General features: G+C 52.5%; 1 protein-coding gene across 2 annotated transcripts in view; it reads left to right on the forward strand.

Annotated features, from left to right (window-relative positions):
• Positions 1 to 6,369, forward strand: part of SEPTIN9 (septin 9) — a 140,719-nt gene extending 134,350 nt beyond the window's left edge. For both annotated transcript variants that reach the window (XM_068531710.1, XM_068531709.1), the window contains exons 10-11: positions 3,405 to 3,456; positions 4,551 to 6,369. In XM_068531710.1, the coding sequence (XP_068387811.1) occupies positions 3,405 to 3,456; positions 4,551 to 4,686 (188 nt within the window). In that variant the 3' untranslated portion in view covers positions 4,687 to 6,369. The remainder of the gene's footprint in view (positions 1 to 3,404; positions 3,457 to 4,550) is intronic.
• Positions 6,370 to 20,396: the final 14,027 nt, after the last annotated feature.

The raw sequence follows: 20,396 nt of genomic DNA on the forward strand, positions 1-20,396 counted from the left end.
TTCCCACCCCCAGAAGTTCCTGGGACCCCCCCATCTTAGTGTTCTGGGGCTGCTCTGACAAACCAGCACAGTCTGGGTGGCTTAAAACAGAAGTTTATCCTCAGAGTTCTGGAGGCCCTGAGGGAGAATCTGTTCCCTGCCGCCCTCCTGGTAGCTGCCCGCTGTCCTTGGCATCCCTTGGCTTGTAGACATGTCACTGCAATCTCTGCTCTGTCTTCACACAGCCTTCCTCTGTGTGCCTGTGTCTTTCTTTCCCTCTTCTTATAAGAACACTTGTCACTGGCCTCAGGGCCCACCCTAAATCCAGGATGACCCCCTCTTGAGATCCTTACTTTAATTATACCTTCAAAGACTTTTTCCAAATAGGGTCCCATTCACAAATGCCCAGGGTTGGGAGTTGGACGTTGTTTGGGGGACACAATCCAACCCACTACGGTGGCCATGACCCTGGGTGGGGTGGACCTGGGCATTTCTTTACCGCCCCCCCCCCCCGACTCTGTTCTGTTGTCCCTCTTTAGAACAGAGTAGAATAGGCCACTTTGCTCCTTGTTCACTTGGCTGAAAGGCCCAGCGTAGAGAAGGAAGCAGAAAATCCAGCAGTTGCTTTCAGCTCCAGCTGCTGCCACCCCAACCCATGCCCAGCTCACGACCTTGGGCATGTCCCTTCATCCCCCAGGGCCCCTGTTTACACCATCCATAAAGTGGGTACCATGTGCCAAGAGTTTAATAAAATGAGAGAATGTCTCAGAGACCATTGGAGCTTTTGGGGAAGCAGATACTTTTAAGTAGCTGATATAGTGGAGCATTCCCAGGCTGGCTCATTTTACCTGGATTAATTGTTAAGTTCCTTTACCTCCCTGACACACCTGGGCAGTCTCAATTAGGCTTCACCCTGGGCTCATCCCGCCTTGGCTCCACCTCTTCCATTTCCTCTCTTCCTGAAATCTTGCTGTTTAGGAACCTTTTTGTGAAGGTATGTTTTGGAGGGTGGAGAAGTTCGGGATAAGAAAGGGCCAAATGGTGGGGCGGGGTGGGGGGGGGGGGTACTTCCCTGGTGGTCCAGTAGTTCTCTGCGCTTCCACTGCAGGGTGCTCAGGTTTGATCCCTGGTCGGGGAACCAAGATCCTGCACTCAGCCCAAAAAAATTTAAAAAAAGGGCGGGCCAGTGGGGACCTGGGAGGGGCAGGGAAGGGCAGCCTGGCAGCTGACAGGCCTCTGCTGCCCCCTGGTGGCCAACTAGGGCCCTGCAGGCAGCCGGTAGAGGAAATTGTCAGGAAATGAGCGAGGCTGGTTTTCTGTGTCCCCCTCTTCTGCTCTGGCCCGGATACCACGCATTGAATGACCTGTGCGTTGTTGTGGTGCCACCAGCTCACGTTAAGGGTGGTGATGAGAAACAGCCCCATGGAACCTGTAAAGACAGTGGTGGGGTGGTGGTTCTCACATCCCAGCAGCCTTCATGAGGCCCTGGAGGGAATTTCTGCCCTATCTTATTATTATTTTTTTTTAATATTTAATTAATTAATTTATTTATTTATTTTTAATTTTTGGCTGTGTTGGGTCTTCGTTTCTGTGCGAGGGCTTTCTCTAGTTGTGGCAAGCGGGGGCCACTCTTCATCGCGGTGCGCGGGCCTCTCACTATCGCGGCCTCTCTTGTTGCGGAGCACAGGCTCCAGACGCGCAGGCTCAGTAGTTGTGGCTCACGGGCCTAGTTGCTCCGTGGCATGTGGGATCTTCCCAGACCAGGGCTCGAACCTGTGTCCCCTGCATTGGCAGGCAGATTCTCAACCACTGCGCCACCAGGGAAGCCCCCTCTGCCCTATCTTAGAATAGTTGAACTTCCCCAGGACCTGGTGGACTTTTTTTTTTTTTTTTTTTAATCTCTGGGATCTTGTGAATTGGGAGCTGACCAGAGAGCTGGCCACTCTGTGCTGGCCCTCAGCCAGAGTTATTAAGTGCTTCTCCTCCTCATCCCCACCCCCACCAGTCCTAGTTCTTTGTTCTTCCTCCGACTTGGTGTATGTACACCAGCGTCCTGAGGTACTTTACTCATCCTTAGAAGCCTTCTGAAATGTTTTAAGAGGTAGGCTGGTGTCATAAAGCACACAATTAACTCATTTAATTCTCTCATGTCCCTGAGAGGTGGTGGCATTATTATCTCCATTTTACAGATGAGGAAACTGAGGGTCAGAGAGGCCAGAATAACTTAACTAAGCCAGGAAGCGGCAGAAACGCACTCACTCCAGGTTCAGAGCTCTGATCTTCCCACCAGCTCTCACTGCTTCTCCAAGTTAGATTAAAAGGCTGCGTGAGAGTCAGCCGGCAGAAGGTTCTAGTGTGGGCACAGCCCTGTAGAGGTGGGGGGTGTGGGAGAAAGGAGGGCAGGGGTGTGGAGGGCAGAGCCCAGGCAAGAGGCAAGTGAAATCCAATCAGGAGCACTGGAGGCCCTGCGTGCCGGCTCATCAACCCTTTAAGCTTCAGAAAGACCCTGCTGCTCTGGGATGGGGAAGCCTGGACCAGGGAGCCAGGCCTCACGGACTGTGGAACCCGGGCAGACCTCTTTCGCTCTCTGAGCCCCATCTCCCTACAACCACAGAAGAGGAACCTTAGTCGCTATCCCGTAGGGTGTGTGAAGGTCGGATTAAGTCCCCCGGGCTGGAGGCCTCCACAGAATAGCAGAGAATAGCCTCTCCTTCTGCCTTCTCCGCCCACCTCCCTCAGTCCAGGTGATGCCACTCACCACCCTTTAAAAGGTGTGCTAGTACCTGCTGACCACACAGCAGGCAGAGTGTTCCCACGTAGTTCTGGAGTGTGGCAGTAACTGCCACCAGCTTCAGCCCCAAGGCATTACTTGCCTGCTCCAGGGTGCCCGTGGGGACCTGGGGACCCCTCCCTGCCCTCTTCCCGCGTCCCCAGAGCTGTCCGCTGCTCTGCGGCTTGTCAGTCTGGGAGGCTCTTGTGTGTCCTCGTGTGCACCTCCCCAGGCAGCGTACGGCTCAGTTATGCTGGTTCTTGAGCTCAGCGTAAACACTCACCCCCGGTGCCTGGTCTCTGTTTACGGGTGTCCTTGTGTGTGTCCTGAGCACGTGGGGAAGAAGTCCCAGCCCTGATTCCTGCCTCATTCCGTTCCCAGCCCCCCTCTCGTCTTCAGGTCTCCCCTGGGGCATCCCCCGGTCCCCCCGGCATAGCAGCCGCCCCACCGCCACTGCCTTCTTAGCCTAGCGCTCTCCCCCGCGGCCGTCTTGGCCGGGTGACGGTGCCATCTCCCTGCTAGAGCAGAACCCTCCAGAGGGCAGGAGCCAAGGTGCCCATCGCCTGTGCGCGGTGGACCCCTCCTCCGCTTGCCTGCCCAGCACTGGGGGAAAGGGGCTTTGCCTGACGTTAAAGCCCCTTCTGTCTCTCCGCAGTCGAGAACACCACGCATTGTGAGTTTGCTTACCTGCGGGACCTCCTCATCAGGTGAGAGCCGGGCTGGTGCTGACAGCGCCGGAGGGGCCTCCGTCAGGGCCGAGGGAGGGGTGGGACTGGGCGGAGGTCTTGCGCAGCAGTCGGCACGCCCCACCTATCTGCCTGCCTTCCCGGGAGGGACCTCGGAGGCCCATTTTTTCTAAAACACCTTCTTGGAAATGAAGCAAGAAGTGAAAATCCTTTCTACTCCTACTTGAAAAGGGTTGAGTCTGCATCACGGCAGCCTGAGCCCATTAGATTCAGGGCCCCCGGAGGTCTTGTACGCTGGACGTGTGTTGGGGGTCCCCAGCTCCCATCCCAGCGTCCTCTGACCTGGGAGGCCCCTCTTCAGTTTCCTTGAGCCCAGGCAAGGAGTAGCCCATCCTCCGCCCATTCGCGAGGGTGCCAGGTGGGTGGGTCTGGGCCTGGGCAGGTGAACAGAGAAGGTAGGGGCTCCCACCAGGGTACCAGGGGCTCCCAACTTCTCAGCCAGCAGGATGGATGCTAGGGGCAATGTCAATAGGAGGGACGGGACCATCTCTCGTGGCCTCCAGGTTGGGGGGCTCTGGCTTCCAGGAGCAGCCCTGCCATGCTGGAAAGCCTGGCTGAGGAAGGACGCCCACCTTGGGCCCTTTCCAAATCTCTCCTGCTGAGCTGCAGAGAAGGGAAGGTTGAACACAGGACTAGCGGGGTGCCAGCGCCCCCAACCCCGGCTGCCTGCCGCAAGCCGCTGCCCCTTACCTGCCAGCACACCTGGCTGCCGGCCTGGCTCTTCTAAACTGGAGCAAGGACACTCCAGCCCTGCGCACTGCCCGGGGGCCTCTGCACTCAGCCGCTGTCCCTGGACTGGCCACTGGGTTGACACAGAGAAAGGGGGACATGTTAGAACACATGGTCCCGAGAGCAGCTGGGGTTGCCCTGGAGACCCCACACACACACCCCTGCCCATGCTTGGTCTATCTTGGTGGGGCTAAAGCGCCCCACTGGGGAACCCCCGGGGAGCCAAGCAGTGGGGATTGTGGGTGTGGAGGGCAGGCCGAGCGAGCGGGCCAGCCTCCTGCCCTCGCCCGTGGCCCTTCTTGAGACGCCCCCCCGGCCCCTCCCAGGACACACATGCAGAACATAAAGGACATCACCAGCACCATCCACTTCGAAGCCTATCGCGTGAAGCGTCTGCACGAGGGCAGCAGCGCGGTGGCCAACGGCGTCGAGGAGAAGGCGCCAGAAGCCCAGGAGATGTAGACACCGCCTGTCCCGGGACCCCGCCCCGAGTCTTTTCCGTCTCCCCCCACCCTCCCCCCACCCACCTGCCCCGTTTTATTTTATATAATTTTCTCCATGTGTCCTCCATCTCCGCCCCTTTACACCTGCCAAGTAACAAGATGACGAGTGCCCTCTGAGTATGTTTGTTATTAGCCCGCTGACTACGGGGACCCGGGCTGGGGGGTCCTCGGAGTGGAGGCCGGCTCTCTGGCCGTCCCTGAGGTCCAGGAGGGGCGGGAGGACCACTGACTCAGTCCTGACCCTGCCCCGGGGCCAGAGGAGTGGCCTCCAGCTCTTGGTGCCCCTCGGACACAGCCTCTGCGGCGTGGCAGGGTGGTGCCCGTGGGAGGATGGAGCCATCCTCGTGGACCTGGAGCCCCTGTCTGCCCCTGCCTCCCCACATGGCCCTGGCCGTAACTCAGAGCACCCCACCCCGCCCCTAGGGGAGAGCAGTTCATTCCACGAGACCCAAGTTGCCAATTGCTTAGATGCGGCGAGGCCACTGGCTGCTGCCCGCCCACCTGCCTGCAAGCCTGTCCTGGAGCAGGAAGTGCCTTTATCTCAGCCGTCCTCGCGAGCCAGCAGCTCTGCCCCGCTGTCCCCTTGGACGAGAAATTGGGACAAGTTGGAGAGAGGGAGGTGTGTCTTCGTCTCCCCTCGTGTCCCACCACCCTCCCCCCGCCCCGGGATCTGATTGAGGATTCACAGGAAGGGAAGAGATGCACCCCAGCCGCCTGGTTTTTGGGAAGGTCCAAGTGAGTGAACCTGGAGCAGGAGCTAAGGGAGGAAGTGCTGGCAGGTGCCCGAAGGAGGGGGGGGCCGTGTGGACCATGGCTGGGGACGCTCAGAGTGGCCCTTGTGGCCTTGGTGGCTGCCCTGCCCCACCCCGTGTGACTGGGGAAGCCTGTGTCTGTCTGTCTGTTTAGACATCCAACGGGCCCAAGATGCTCTGGTTAAGTGAATGCACCTCAGATGCACACTCGGCCCTCGCAGCCCAGGCCGTGCTGATGCCACCACCAGGGAGGTGGGAGGCCAGGGAAGCCTGACTTTGTGTTGCCCTAAGTTTGCCTGGGCCTCTGTTCACCCCCTCCCCAACCCTGGAGCCCATCATAACGACCCCCAGAGAGGGATTGGCCAGGGGTCAGGTGTGCACGGCCCACTGTTGGGCTGCAGAGCGGGCTTCACGTCTGCATGGCTCAGGCCTGTGAGATTAGACACGGGGAGATGCACGGCCATCTGCAGACCCCTGGCTTGGTGAGAAATGTGGTGGGAGGGGTGGGTGCAGACTGACCTGGCGTGTGCGTGTGTGTGCACGCGTGCGCGTGCGTGCGAGTGTCATCGCTTTGCGTGTTTGCTCCCTCCCCACCCAAGAAAGGAAAGACCCCTTAGCGAAACAGTTTACTTGCCGACTTGCCATTTTTGCCAAAACCAAGATGTTGAAGGACGCGTCTGTCTCCAGCGTCGGGGTCCCAGCCTCTGTCCCGGGATGCCTTCGCTTTCCTTCTCTGTAGCCAGATTATGAAACATTGTTAGTTTCCCTGGGATCTGTTCCACAGTGGCCTTTCGCTATGTGCCTCTTGAGAAATTCGTCTCTTTTTGTATAAATAACAAAGTGTTGAAAATGTATTTCCTGAAATAAATGTTCCAAATGCAAACCCGGAAGGCTCTGGAGTGGGGATTTTTTTCTCTTTTCTGACCCTGGAAGTGCAGATGAGAGTGAAGATAGCGTGAAAGTGATCACTGGGGAACTGTTTAATCTCCTTTGCGGGGTGGGGGGGGGGGAAGAAAGGTTTCAGGGACTTAGAAGCACTGATTGAAGGGGATGATTGAAAAGAGAACAGAGACTCTTAATTTATTCATTACAAGGAGGCTTTGCAGGGTTTCCACAGGGCAGTGCTGTGAACTGCTTCTATTACTGTATCCCTGGAAATGTTTTTCTTCTTAAAATTGAAATCTATTGCAGTGAGCTCTATGAGCTGGTCGATAATTTGACAATAATTTCATACCAATTTATTCCAAGAGAACTTGGCCCCCAAAAGACTAGAATATAAGAGGCTGCCATGCGAGGTTTTCTCTGCATCCCGAGAGCCGGGGAGTGAGGCCGGGGGTCTGGGTCCAGATTCTTAGCCGTGCGCAGGCCTCACCAGCCCCTTTCTCCCTCGTGGCGGGGTGGCCTGGGGCTGCCGTCACAAATCGCCACAAACTGGGGGGCTTAAAGCAACAGAAATGGATTCTCTCATAGTCTGGAGGCCAGACGTCCAAGGTCATGATGTGGGCAGGGCCGGGCTCCCTCTGAAGGTCCAGGGAGGAGCCTTCCTGCCTCTTCCGGCTTCAGTGGCTGCATCACTCCAATCTCTGCCTCCATCTTCACGGGACCTCTGTGTCTCTTTCTGTCTCTCATTGGATCTCGGGCCCACCCTAATCCAGGGTGACCTCATCTCGGTCCTTATCTTAACATCTGCAAAGACGCTGTCTCCGAATAAGGCCGCATTCTGAGGTTCCAAGTGGACATGAATTTGGGGAGTCAGGGGTCACTGTTCAACCCAGGATACCCCCCATGCCTGCCCCCACCCCGTCTCAGGCTTCAGGACAAGGCAGGCAGCCGAGGTGGGGAGCAGGAAAGCCCTGAATTGGGACTCTGGTGACTTGGGCTCGAGGCTCTGCCACCAGCAAGTCGGGTGGCCTCAGGCTTGTCTCAGCCCCTTGGGGCCTCCCGGGCCCTTTTGTCAGGCAGGTTGGCTCATTCTGGAGAAGGCAAGTGGATTTCTTCTCCAAATGAGCCGAGGGGCAGTGGCCACGTGGAGCCTCTACTTCCAGGATCCGAGGCATGTCATCGATGCCCACGTCTGCTGTGGGCTCAGGAGGGGAAGGGGAGGGTTGGCCCACGTGCGGGGCTGCGACCCTGCTGGCCAGCATCTGAAGGCGCTTCTGGCTCTGCCGGCTTTGCCCAATCCCTCGATTCCTCGTCTGTAGCTCTTGGCAGTTCCTGCACTTGAAGCCCCCATTCCTCCTCCAGACTAAAACCATCCCCGTTGCGCCCCTGCCGGCCATGCCTGTCCAGCAGCTTCTCTCTCTGGCCCTGACCATCCGGGGCTGACACCATCTCCAAGCCCTGGTCTCAGCTCAGAAATCCTGCTCCGCCTCCCAGGGGCCCAATTACCATGTCCAGCCGGCTCCCTGACCCTTACACTGCTGTCACCTCGATAGCCAGCCTGACTCCGGGACCAAGAAGGGCCCGGGCCATCATCTCCGCCCAGCTCATCTGCACCTCCCGTCCAAGGGCAGCCCAGGAAGGCCCAGTGATGAGTTCTCCCGCCTTCTACCCACCCAATCAAATCCCCTGCTGTAGATCCAGGTGACTGAATGTCCCAGTTTGCCTGGGAATAAGGGGTTTCCAAGGACACAGTACTTCCCGTGCTAAAACCAGGGAGATCCTGGGAAGACTAAACGAGTTTGTCCCTGCATAGGCCCCACACCACCTTCTCCTGCCCCTTGGAGCCCCGATCTCAGGCTCCCTGGCCCAAGGGGCTCCTAAAGGACCTCAAGATCCAGGCTGGGCTGTTGCCAAGAAGTCCCAGGGGGATGAGCAGGAGGCCCCAAGGATGGGCCACAGCCTCCTGCTGGCCTGAGCACCTGCTTGGGGGGGGGGGGGGGTTGGGATGTCCCAATGGGGCTGCAAGGCCCAGGTGTCCTGTGTCACCTCCTCCCCTGCTCTGGGCTGCAGGGTTTGGACAAGCCAGAAAATCAACAGGCAGCCTTTGGGTTTGCCCAGACCTACTTCGCCTCGTGCGCATCCGGCAAGGACCCAAGGCGGGTAGGCTCCACGTGGGGAGGAAGCCAGATGGAAATCAGCCAACTCAGGGCTCTCCTTCTGGATCTGTATTTATGGGTGTGCCCCTCCCATTTGTAAACACTACTTTCTGACTACAAAATTAGCACGTACAACATAGGCCATCCGGAAAATGCCAGACAAGAAGGCCCCAAGGGCCCGATGGTTATGTATTGTCCGTGGTGGTAAGTGCTGGATGGAGAACTTCGGGGCTGCAGGGTCATATAATGGCGGGACCCAACCCATTCTGGGGAGGCATCAGGAAGGTCCTCCTTTGTGCAAAGGTCTGAGACGCGAGGGAGCTCCGAGTTGGAGGAACCAGGAGGCCAGAGAGGCTGGAAGGTGGGGAGAGGTCGGGGGCCAGGCCGCGACGGGGTCCGATTCTCTCCCAGGCCAAGCACTGCAGGGCGAGCGCCCGCCTGCACCAGGCTCTCCTCCCCGCGCCCCTGGAGGTGGGAATCATCCTCTCACAGGTCCGGCCAGCCAGAGCCAGAGCGGGGTCTGTGTGAGCCCCCGTGGGCTCGCCTCCGAGCGTCTGCCCCACGCTCCCAGGACTGGCTCCGGGGCCACGCCTGCTACAGGCCGTCCTCCACGCTCGGGGGCCTGGCCAGCCCTTGAGGGTCCTGTGGGCAGCCCCGTCCAGCTGCGCAGCCGCTGCTTCCCCGGCAAGCAGGGGGTTCCGCTGGGCCTTGGAGAAATCACAGCTGCAGGAATGCCAAGACCCCGGCGGAGAAAACATCTTCCTTCCAGTTCAGAGAGGACGACTGTAAATAATGAGGATAAAAAGGGAGTGTAAATAATTAAAGCTGCCCAGAGTGAGTGGGTCTTGAACCGTCTGCATGATTTAAAAACTAATTACTTGGAGAGTCTGCACTGCCAGGGAGCTGCTGCCCGTCGCTCACGCCTCCTCCTCCTCTTCATCGACCCCCTCCCTTTTACTCCCCCTCTTCCCCCTCCCCCTCCCCGCTCTTGGGTACCAGGGGCACAGGCATCACGCAGTCCCGGCGCGTGGAGGACAGCCATGGCCTCTCCATCTCCCTGATTAGTAACGTCATCAGAGCCCGTTCCATGGAAAAATATTAAGTCTCCTGAAGGAAACAGCCATGTGGAGTGACCACGTGGGAGGGATGCCAAGGACACCATCCAGGAGGAGCTGAGTCTAGGGCCGGGACACTCAGGAAACCCCAGGGGCGACCTCGCCGGCCCAGCCAGTGTGGGTACCACTTAGAATCAGCCTCTGCCTCCCATCAGGGGCCCCATGGGGGGTGGGGTTTGGGGCTGCGCACCAGGTGGCATCCTTCTCAGCCTCGTCCTGGCTGGGCATCTTCAGAATTTCTTACCCTCAGAACATCCTTGGCTAGAATGGTGGGTGCCAGGGGCTGGGGCAGCGGGCAAGGGGGAGTGTTTAATGGGGACAGAACTTCAGTTTGGGAAGAGAAAAAGTTCAGGAGGAGGATGGTGGTGATGGTTGCACAACAGCACAAATGTGCTTAACGCCACTGAGCTGTACAGTTTTACGTGGCTGAAATGGTAGATTTTATGTTATGTGTATTTTACCACAGTTTGCAAAATGAGTGTTAAAACAAAATGTCTGTGTCTCAGCCCCACCGGGCCTGGAGCAGGCCTGTCTCACGGCGGCGGATGTGGCTCCAGGTGTACTCCTTGGGTGATGGGGTGCAGGGAGGGGGCCCCCGCACCTCGGCAGGATGTGGTGTGAGAGCGGAGGGGGGCCTGTCTCGGAGTAAGAAGCAGCCCAAATCCATGAGGGCCTTGGGAGAGGCTGCTGAGAGCAGGGCTGTCAAAGCCAAAGGGTCCCTGGAAGGCACACAGAGATTGAGGGAGTGGGAGGGGTGACTGGGTGGGGTGGGGGGGCGTGTGTGTGGGGGTGAATGGGCACCTCCCAGCCGAGTTCCTAGGGCTGCCAGATTCAGTGAATAGAAATGCAGGATGCCCAGTTAAATCTGAATCTCAGATAAGTCACAAATTTTTTTTTTTTTTTTTTTTTTTTTAGTATATGTATGTCCCAAATATTGCAGGGGATTTACACTACACTATTATTCATTATGTATACAAAGTTCAACTTTAACTGGGTGTCCTGTGTCTTGTGTGGCAACCCAAGTTTTGGGTGTGACTTCTGGAAAAGAGCTCTGATAAGAGGGGTGAGGAGGTCTGGGCTCTCACATGACAGAGGGGGACGCTCTGTCAGGGGGACATCCTGGGGGACGCTGAGCTGGCTGATTGGGCCTCTTGTGACTATAAAGTCACATATGTGCAGGAAAGACAGTGTGTATTGGGTGCGGGTTAAGGTGTGTATGGGCAGTCTCTCTTGTCCTGAGCTGTATCTAATGCTGGGTTTTAAAGTAAAATATAGGGCTTCCCTGGTGGTGTGGTGGTTAAGAATCCGCCTGCCAATGCAGGGGGCACGGGTTCGATCCCTGGTCCAGGAAGATCCCACATGCCGCGGAGCAACTAAGCCCGTGCGCCACAACTACTGAGCCTGCGCTCTAGAGCCCGCGTGCCACAACTACTGGAGCCCGTGCACCTAGAGCCCGTGCTCTGCAACAAGAGAAGCCACCATAATGAGCAGCCTGCGCACCGCAACGAAGAGTAGCCCCTGCTCGCCGCAACTAGAGAAAAGCCCACGCGTGGCAACAAAGACCCAATGCAGCCAAAAATAAAATAAATAAAAATAAAATAAATTTTTTAAAAAATTAAAAATAAAGTAAAATGTAACCCACAAATCTGGTTATAACACACAAGAGAACTGGAAAACAGTACGGAGGTTCCTTAAAAAACTAAAAATAGAGCTACCATATGATCCAGCAATCCCACTCCTGGACATACATAATATGTATCTGGAAGAGACTAACGCTCTAATTCGAAAAGATACATGCACACCAATGTTCATAGCAGCACTATTTACAAAAGCCAAGACCTGGAAGCCACCTAAGTGTCCATCAACAGATGAATTGATAAAGAGGATGTGGTATATATATACAATGGAATATTACTCAGCCATAAAAATGAATGAAATAATGCCATTTGCAGCGACATGGATAGGCCTAGAGATTATCACACTAAGTGAAGTAAGTCAGATAAAGAAAGACAAATATCTTATGATATCACTTATATGTGGAATCTAAAAAATAGTACAAATGAACTTAGTTACAAAACTGAAACAGACTCACAGACAAAGAAAAACTGGTTACCAAAGGGGAAATGTGGAGGGGAGGGATAAACTGGGAGTATGGGATTAACAGATGCACACTACTATATATAAAATAGATAAACAACAATGTCCTACTGTATAGCCCAGGGAACTATATTCACTATCCTGTAATAACCTATAATGGAAAAAAACTGAAAAAAAAGACTATAGATATACACATATATGTGTGTATAACCGAATCACTTTGCTATACACCTGAAACTAATACAATATTATAAATCAACTATACAATATTATACAACTAATCAACTAATACAATATTATAAATCAACTGCCTGGTGGAAGGAGGGGACAAGGGCCCAGCCCCCCACCTGCCTGCCCCCCGCCCCAGCCCACCCGCCCCGAAGGCTCTAGGGGAGGATCCTTCCTTGCTTCTTCCAGCTTCTGGTGGCTTCTGGCATCATGTGGCTTGTGGCAGCGCCGCTTCAGTCTCTGCATCTGTCCACGCTGTGTGTCTCTCGTCTTCTCATAAGAACACCTGTCATTGGATTTAGGGCCCCCGAATCCAGTACGACCTCCTCTTGACTTAACTAAGTACATCTGCAATGACTCTATTTCCAAATAAGGTCACATTCTGAGATTCCGGTAGACGTGAATTTTGGGGACACTGGCCGACTTCACTCATCATCGGCCCCAAGACTCCTGCACTAGAGCAGAAGCCTCATGAGGGCAGAAGCCTGTTGGACCCGTGGAAATGTCCTAGGATTTCATTTAAAGGTGCCTAGAAGGCCACTTCCTTAGGGGCTGGGATGGTTTAGAGGGGGCCGACGTGTAGGTGCTAGTCTTGAGAAGCAGGCAAGGACCCAGTGTGGGGCTGGGCTCCACTTGGCAGCCCTTCAGGAGAAGCTGTGACCTGAACCTCTCCCCCACCCTCCCGCATGTGACCTGCTTCCTTGCATGTCATTTATTTTTTTTGGCCACACCAGGTGGCATGCAAGATCTTGGTTCCCTGACCAGGTATCGAACACATGCCCCCTGCAGTGGAAACGCGGAATCCTAACCACAGGACTGCCAGGGACTTCCCTGCATGTCATTTTTTGTTTACTCCATATATTGTGTGTAAAAAAACAGTAGTATGTAAAACAGATATATTTTCCCTGGAAAAAGAACCTGCCCCTTCCTCCATCAGGTCATGACCGTGAGGGGCTGTCAATCTAATATGCCGGTGAGCTGCGTCTGGGCTTTGACGAAGCTTTAGGTTCACCTCCCCACTCACTATAAATGTTTTGAAGGTGGGATCAGGTCTTTCCCTTAAGTGCTTGGAGACAGCATGAAAAGCATAATGTGTGTCTATATGAACAATGTAGGCGGGACACACCTGTATGTAGCTGGTGTGTCCGGAGCCACCGAGGATATGAACATGGTGTGTGGAGGGGGGGCGTGCTATTCAACAGGAGACCGCTAGTGTGCAGAGATGGGTGGTAATTCTCAGGGGAGGAGAGAACTTATCCTTGAAACTTTAGATGTTACAGGTGGGAATGGTGAAAATAATGATGGAGACCGGCCTGAATCCAGTGCCTTCAAAGACCCTGGAAAAATTCTCAGGATTTCCAAATCAATTGGCCACAGGCCACTGCTGCTTCCACGTACAGGAAGTCCCCTACATACGAACCTTCAAGTTGCGAACTTTCAAAGATGTGAACGTGCCTTCGCATGTCCAATCACGTAAGTTAGTTTACGTGTCTGGCGCACATTGTCACTTGTGGGCATTCTCTACAAGTGGTTGTGCTTTTGTGTACTTTACTGTACAGTGCTGTATAGAGCACAGTAGTACAGTATCTTTATTTCAAGCCCAAGATGTTGGAAGCAAGCGTAAAAGCAGTGGTGATGTAGCTGGGACTACTGTACTTTTCAAGGTACAGTACTGTACTGTGAGATTAAAAATGCTTTCTTTATTTTTTGTGTTTGTTTTTTATGTATGATTTGTGTGAAAAGTATTATAAACCTATTACAGTACGGTACTATATAGCCGATCGTGTTAGTTGGGTACCTACTCTAACTCTGTTGGACTTATGAACAAATTGAACTTCTAAACGCGGTCTCGGAATGGAACTTGTTCGTACGCAGGGGACTTACTGTAGTCAAAAAAGGCCAACATCCCAGTTCTGTCTGCAAACCCCAGCGCAGGCTGCACCGTCCCCCGCAGGAATTTGCTATTACAGAACAGAAACTTCCCTGGTCCTGGCTCATCTCTGTATTCCAGCGTCGCCCATAATGGGGGCTCCCAAAGCCCCACTCAGCTCCCTGCCAGACTTCCCACCAAGCTTTTTGGCTTTTGTCAACTTGAGACAGCCCTTGAAAACTGGAAGCTGAGGGGGTGTGTGTCTAATAAAGTTGGAACTCTGTAATTTAGCAATTACTGTAACCCACACTTGTAATTTAGGGGGTTTCTTGTAATTCTTCTTTGTACTCGCTCTTCTAAAAAATATGCTGCTTTAATAGTTCTCTCTTTAACGCGCCGAACCAAGGCTGGCATTTGCCATCTCCACCCCCAGTCAGCTGCAGAGCACACAGAAGTGCAGATCGGGGTCTGTGCTGCTTTTCGAGGATTACAAAGGTTAATTGAATGTTCAGCAGCTCCCAAAGGAAACCCCACTTGCTCTTTGCCACCGTGCGTCCCTCCGAAGCTCTGAATTCAGCTAGTTTGATCATCGGTGTGGATGGAAGCCCGCTGAAAGGTGTAATCTACCCATCTCCCCAGGTTCTATTATTCAGCCAGTCCCTTTACTACTCCCTGACGCACGAGTGCCCCACTTTTGCTCCTTTCTCTCTCTCTCTCTCTCTTTTTTTTTTTTTTTTTGGCTGCGGGATCTTAGTTCCCCAACCAGGGATTGAACCTGCACCCTCGGCAGTGAAAGTGCAGAGTCCTAACCACTGGACCTCTAGGGAATTCCTGCTCCTCTCTCTGCATTCATGTGATTAGCTGTTTATTTGTTTATTTAAAAAAAATTTTTTTTTAGATTTATTTATTTATTTTTGGCTGCATTGGGTCTTTGTTGCCGCGCGCTGGCTTTCTTCAGTTGCGGTGAGCGGGGGCCACTCCTCGTCGTGGTGCTTCTCATTGCGGTGGCCTCTACTGCCACGGAGCACGGGCTCTAGGTGCACGGGCTCCAGTAGTTACTGCACTCGGGCTCAGTAGTTGTGGCTCGCGGGCTCTAGAGCACAGCCTCAGTAGTTGTGGCACACGGGCTTAGTTGCTCCGTGGCATGTGGGATCTTCCCGGACCAGGGATTGAACCCATGTCCCCTGCATTGGCAGGCGGATTCTTAACCACTGTGCCACCAGGGAAGCCCAGCTGTTTATCTTAGGAATATTTTTAGGGGGGGAAACTCCATGTGCCAGGCAGTACGATCCCTATGGGGAACCTAAGTCATAAAAGATGGGACTTTGTTTTCTGGTGGGGAAGACAGATGACTGTATCATGACTACAGTTGCAGATGGAGTTGGCATAGAGGGCTGAGGAGCCCAGGGCATGGCACCCAAATCAGGTGGAGCTGTGCTGTGCAAAGCAGTGACGTGGGGATGCGGGAGCTGGGTTGTGAAGGATGGAAAGGGGGTGAAGAGATGAAGCAGGGGAGGCGGGAGCACTCAGTTGAGGGGAAGGGGAGCCTTAGGACCTGAAGGCGAGAAGCAGCACAAGTTGATCAAAGGTGAGTTAGGAATTCCATGGAGCTGGAGGGCTGGCTGGAAACTGGCAGGTGTGGGCGGGGGGTAGAACGTAGGCAGGGATCGTATTGTGAAGAGCCTTGAGGGCTCATAACAGATACGGAAGGAACCTTTGTTGCGCGCCGTGTACTTCTTGTGATTCTACCGCGATCAGCTCAGAGAACATTAAAAAAAATAGTCAATATTATGACATAGTATGAGTGTGTTTCATGTCTGGTAATTGCAATCATTGTTGCTTTTGTTGTGGTCATCCATGTACAATGCTTGGTGTCAGTCTATTTATCTCTTGTAAAAATAAAATACAGTGTGTGTGTGTGAAAAAAAAAAAATAGTCAAACCGGTCTCAATGACTAGGGCTGCCCTTTCCCTGGAAGTGGGCATAAGGGAATGTCAGGGAGCTCACCAGGGGAGGTCCACAGATGGGTGAGCGACATCTTGCTTGGAACCAGATTGCAAAACTTTTGCCACTTGCATTGCCACACCTAATGTCACCTTCGAAAGCATTCTTGACCACATATATCCGCACAGGTGTTCAAATGTTTCAGCAGCATAGGTTCCAGATGGCGGAATAACTGGGCCAAAGGGCATGCATTTATAATTTTGATATATATTGCCAAGTTATTCTCCAAAAGGGTGGACCTATATATATATGCCAAAGATGGATAGGACAGATCATCTTCCTATATTCTTACTGCACTGGATGATCTCGTTTAAAGAGTAATTTGCCAAAAAAAAAAAAAAAAAAAGAAGAAGAATTTGCCAAACTGGGCTTAAACTCGTATTTTGACATTGAGATTTATTCTATGGGAGTGCAATATAACTAGCCCTTGGGTCTTGGATGACTGGGTAGCTCTGAATAGACTGAGAATTCATGAAGCCTATCAGAGCAGCTGCCATGGGATGTTCACACTGGTTATAGCTGCTATTGAAACTCTTTATGGAGTTATTTTATTTTTGGTCATTTGATCTGCCCGTTCCTGAGATGTGTGTTGAAGTTTCCCACTGTGATTACGATTTTGTCAATTTTGAAAGTTTCTAATTATATTTGCTTTACCCAGTCCGTGCTATGTCATTCAGAAAGTGAAAAGGCATGTCACCAACTGGGAGAAAATATCTGCAAAACATACGTCTGACAAAAGGCTTGAACCCAGGATATATAAAGAATTACTAAAATTCAATTAAAAAACAATCCATTCAAAAATGGGCAAAACAACCAAAGCAAATATTACACAAAAGAAGATACAGGATATAGATACAGGTCAGTCGGCACATCAACACCTGGGCAACATCATTTGCCATCAGGGAAATGTAAGTGAAAACCACAATGAGATACTGATTCACATCCAATAAAATTAAGGCTCTGATAATGGTAAGTATTGGCAAAGATGTGGAACGAGCAGAACTCTCCTAATTTCCTGAAAGTTCCTTAATGGAGTTAAACATACACCTACTCTGTAAATCAGCAGTTCCGTTTCTAGGTAGTTATTGGTTATTTCTATGATCTCAAATCTGCTGTTGAGCCCATCTTGTGAATTTTTCATTTCAGTTATTTTACCTTTAATCTCTAGAATGATCATTCCTATTTCTCTACTGAAACTATTTGTTGAGTGGTCATCACATTTTCGTTAATTCTTTGAACATAGTTTCCTTTAGTTCTTTTTTTCCCCTTCCGCATTCAGGTTAAAAATAGTGGTAAAGGATACATAACATACAATTTGTCATTTTAACAGTTTCTCTATCCTTTAGTTCTTTGAACAGATTTCTAAGAGCTGCTTGGAAACTAATCGCAACATCAGGGCACAGAGCCACTGCTGCGTTTCCCTGGATGTGGCTCATTCTTCCCTGTTTGTTTGCATGTCTCATAATTTTTTATCAAAAGTGGACATTTAAAATAATATAGTGCAGTAACTCTGGATTCTCTTTCTTTTTCTTTTTTCTTTTTTTGTTTTTGGCCATGCCACGAGGCTTGTAGGCTCTTAGTTCCCCAACCAGGGATTGAACCTGGGCCCAGGGCAGTGAAATCAGATTCCTAACCGCTGGATCTCTTTATTTTTCTGAGTTTTGTTTTTGTTTTTTGACTCACCTGTAGCATCTGTTCCCGCATGGTGTGTGGTGCTCATATCTGTTCTCACATTTTTGACTTTTCAGCCTGCCTTTCTCAGAGTCACCCCTGAGTCTGCATTGCTTAGTGGGCAGCCAGTGATTTTGACAGTTCGTGCTCGGACACCCGGAGCCCTAAGCCTCTTTCCTCTGGAGTGGACTCAAAGCCCAGCCTCCCTTGGCTCGTCCTTTATGGCGGCCTCCCTCTGGCCTCCCTCAGGTGTCCTGCATGCACGTGGTTCCCCATTCAGCCAGGTATTTTGGAAAACTGATTTCAGGGCTCCCAGAGCTCTCTGCTTTCCAGGTCCTCCCTGGTAAATTTCTGAGTGGTTTGCTGCTTGTCTCCGCTCAGAATGCATTACAAAACTGTGGTTTTTCCCCTTGTCCCGAATCAATCCCCACCCCCGATACAACTGTACTGCTGATCTCACGCAGGGAGGGTGGGGTCAGCCCCAGGTAAGAAGACCACAGCCCTTGCTATTCTTACCTGAAACTCTAGCAGTTTTCCAAGAACAAGAGCTTCTCAGCTTACTGTTTGCCTTTACTTGACCCCCAGTGCCCCCAAAAGGTTGATTTTTTGACAATTTTGTCCAGTTTACTACTTAAAGCCCAGAACCCCACCCTAGCCCAGAAGTACCTCCCACAGATTCAGGTTTAAACACCATAGGACTAGACAATCTCAACAGATACAGAAAAGGTACATGGTACAATTCAATGGCCACTTTTGAATCATTATAATGAAGCCTTAATCTAATAATAATGGTGGTCTACCCAAAACTGACCGCAAGTGTTGTACTTACTGATGAAATGTTAAAAGTTGTGACTTTAAAGTCAGAAACCACTCTGGGTGTTTCAAGTCAAAAGGGATTGAATATGGGAAAGTAGGGGCTTACAAGATTAATGGAAGGTGGAAACAGTGGGAATGAGGGGGCATCACTAATTTCAAGCCCGTGCACTGCAGCTGTGATCCAGAGGTCCTGGCATCACCACTGCTTCACACGTATGGAGCTGGAGACCAGGCAGTGAACGGTGGGCTCGGGAGCCCAGAAACTCACTCGTGAATCTCCACCACCACAGAAAAGAGTTTGGACTTCTCTGTTCAAATATTACACAAGTGCATCTGTTGGCAGCCCCTAAATCACCCTAATCTGGTGTTCTACAAAAGCCAGGCAGTCTGGGAGATGTGGCTTTTAGCATTCTATCTCCCCTGACACAAAGTGGTAGGAATGGGTGCTGAATGAGACTATCCAGCACAAACGGGCAGGAAAATTCTCCTTTGGTCTTTGGAGAGAATAATAGGATCTGCTTTACCTCCAGATCTGTCTTGAATTTCCCTGGGTCCCCAGCCCAGGTGTTGTAAGGGAAACGGCTTGTGAACACACACGCAATGTCTGACATTTTATGGATGGTGCTTCAGAACATTTAAGCCCTGGTTCAGTCTGGCAGAAAGAATCCCTCTTAGTCCGTTTGGGCTGCTTTAATAAAAATACCATAGACTAGGTGGCTTATGAACAAGACACTTAACTCCTCACATTTCTGGAGGCTGGGCATCCAAGAACAAGATGCTGGCGGATTTGGTGCCTAGTGAGAGCCTGCTTACTGTTCATAGAAGGTACCTTCTCTCTGTGTCCTCACAGGGCAGAAGGGGCAAGGGTGCTCTCTGGGGTCCTTTTTGTAAGAACACTAATTCCATCTGTGAAGGCTCTACCCTCATGACCTGGTGCTCTCTCAAGGCCCCACCTTCTAATACCATCACCTTGGGCGCTGGAATTTAACAAATGAATTTGGGGAGAACACAGACATTCTGTCTATAGAGAATCCCTAATATCAAATAAAGCAGAGACCTTGTACCTAAGCATGATGTTAGACTCTAGCATCTGACCAATGTTCATATCAAGGAGAGAGAAAGCCGAGGGGGCTTCCTGGCAGAGGAGGAGGGTGGATTACAGGGGACCGGTGTGCTCTGCTCCTCCCTCTTCCTTCCCTGCCCCCACCTGGTGACTTAGTAGTTTCCACCTGCAGCCGCAGGCCTGTCCCTGCAGTGACGGTTGTGACAGCGTTAACGCAAGAGTCCCTTCAAGCGGGGAGCCTCTCCAGCTGTGTCAAAGCAGTACTTGCTGCAGGCGCTCCCCTCCCCTGAACTCAAGTCTTGCTGCCCCCCTGCTTTCCTCCCCTTCCAGGTGGACCTAATTCAGACAGACCTAACCCCACTGCCTACACCCACAGCTCATGCCTTTGGGGGGGTCTCTGGACCTGACCTCTGGCTCCCTTCTCTGCACCTGCCGTGTCTCTCCCCGTCTGGCCCAGATCCTGCTGGTGGGCCCCTCGCCCCGCGGGTCTGCTCACCTCCCTGAGGAAATCTCCTGAAGGTGGGGGTGCTCAAGTTGGAAGTACTGGGAGGGGTGCCAGTATCCAAGAGCCACCTGGGAAGTGGCCGCTGACAGCTGAGCGGTTTAAAGCCCAGGCTGCGGCGTCCTCCTCCTGATTTTCAAGTTCAGTCTTACATTTCTCCTCAGAAGTGTCTTTTGTGGGGGCGGGGGGGGGGGGCAGGTTTCTGTGGCAGCGGCCCCGACCCCAGGGACTCAGAGTTGGAGAGGGAGGTTTAAGAGGCCCCTGCAAAATATTTTGGAGAACAATCTGCCTCTAGCCAGATTTTTCTAAATGGCTCTAAAAAAGCAGTGAAGACCCTACTTGCTTGAGCCTTGCAGGGTTCAGGGCTGGGAGCAGCCGGTTTAGGGCATATGAAGTGGGTTTCGACCCCATGCTGCCAGTGAGAGGAGATGACAGCCTGTGCCAGGGTCCTCCCTCCCCTCCCCCCTCCTCCACGCGGATGCCACTCCCAGTGCCCCCGCTTTCCTCCTCTGC

This window comes from Eschrichtius robustus, chromosome 20 (assembly GCF_028021215.1).
Source record: "Eschrichtius robustus isolate mEscRob2 chromosome 20, mEscRob2.pri, whole genome shotgun sequence".
Classification (NCBI taxonomy): Eukaryota; Metazoa; Chordata; class Mammalia; order Artiodactyla; family Eschrichtiidae; genus Eschrichtius; species Eschrichtius robustus.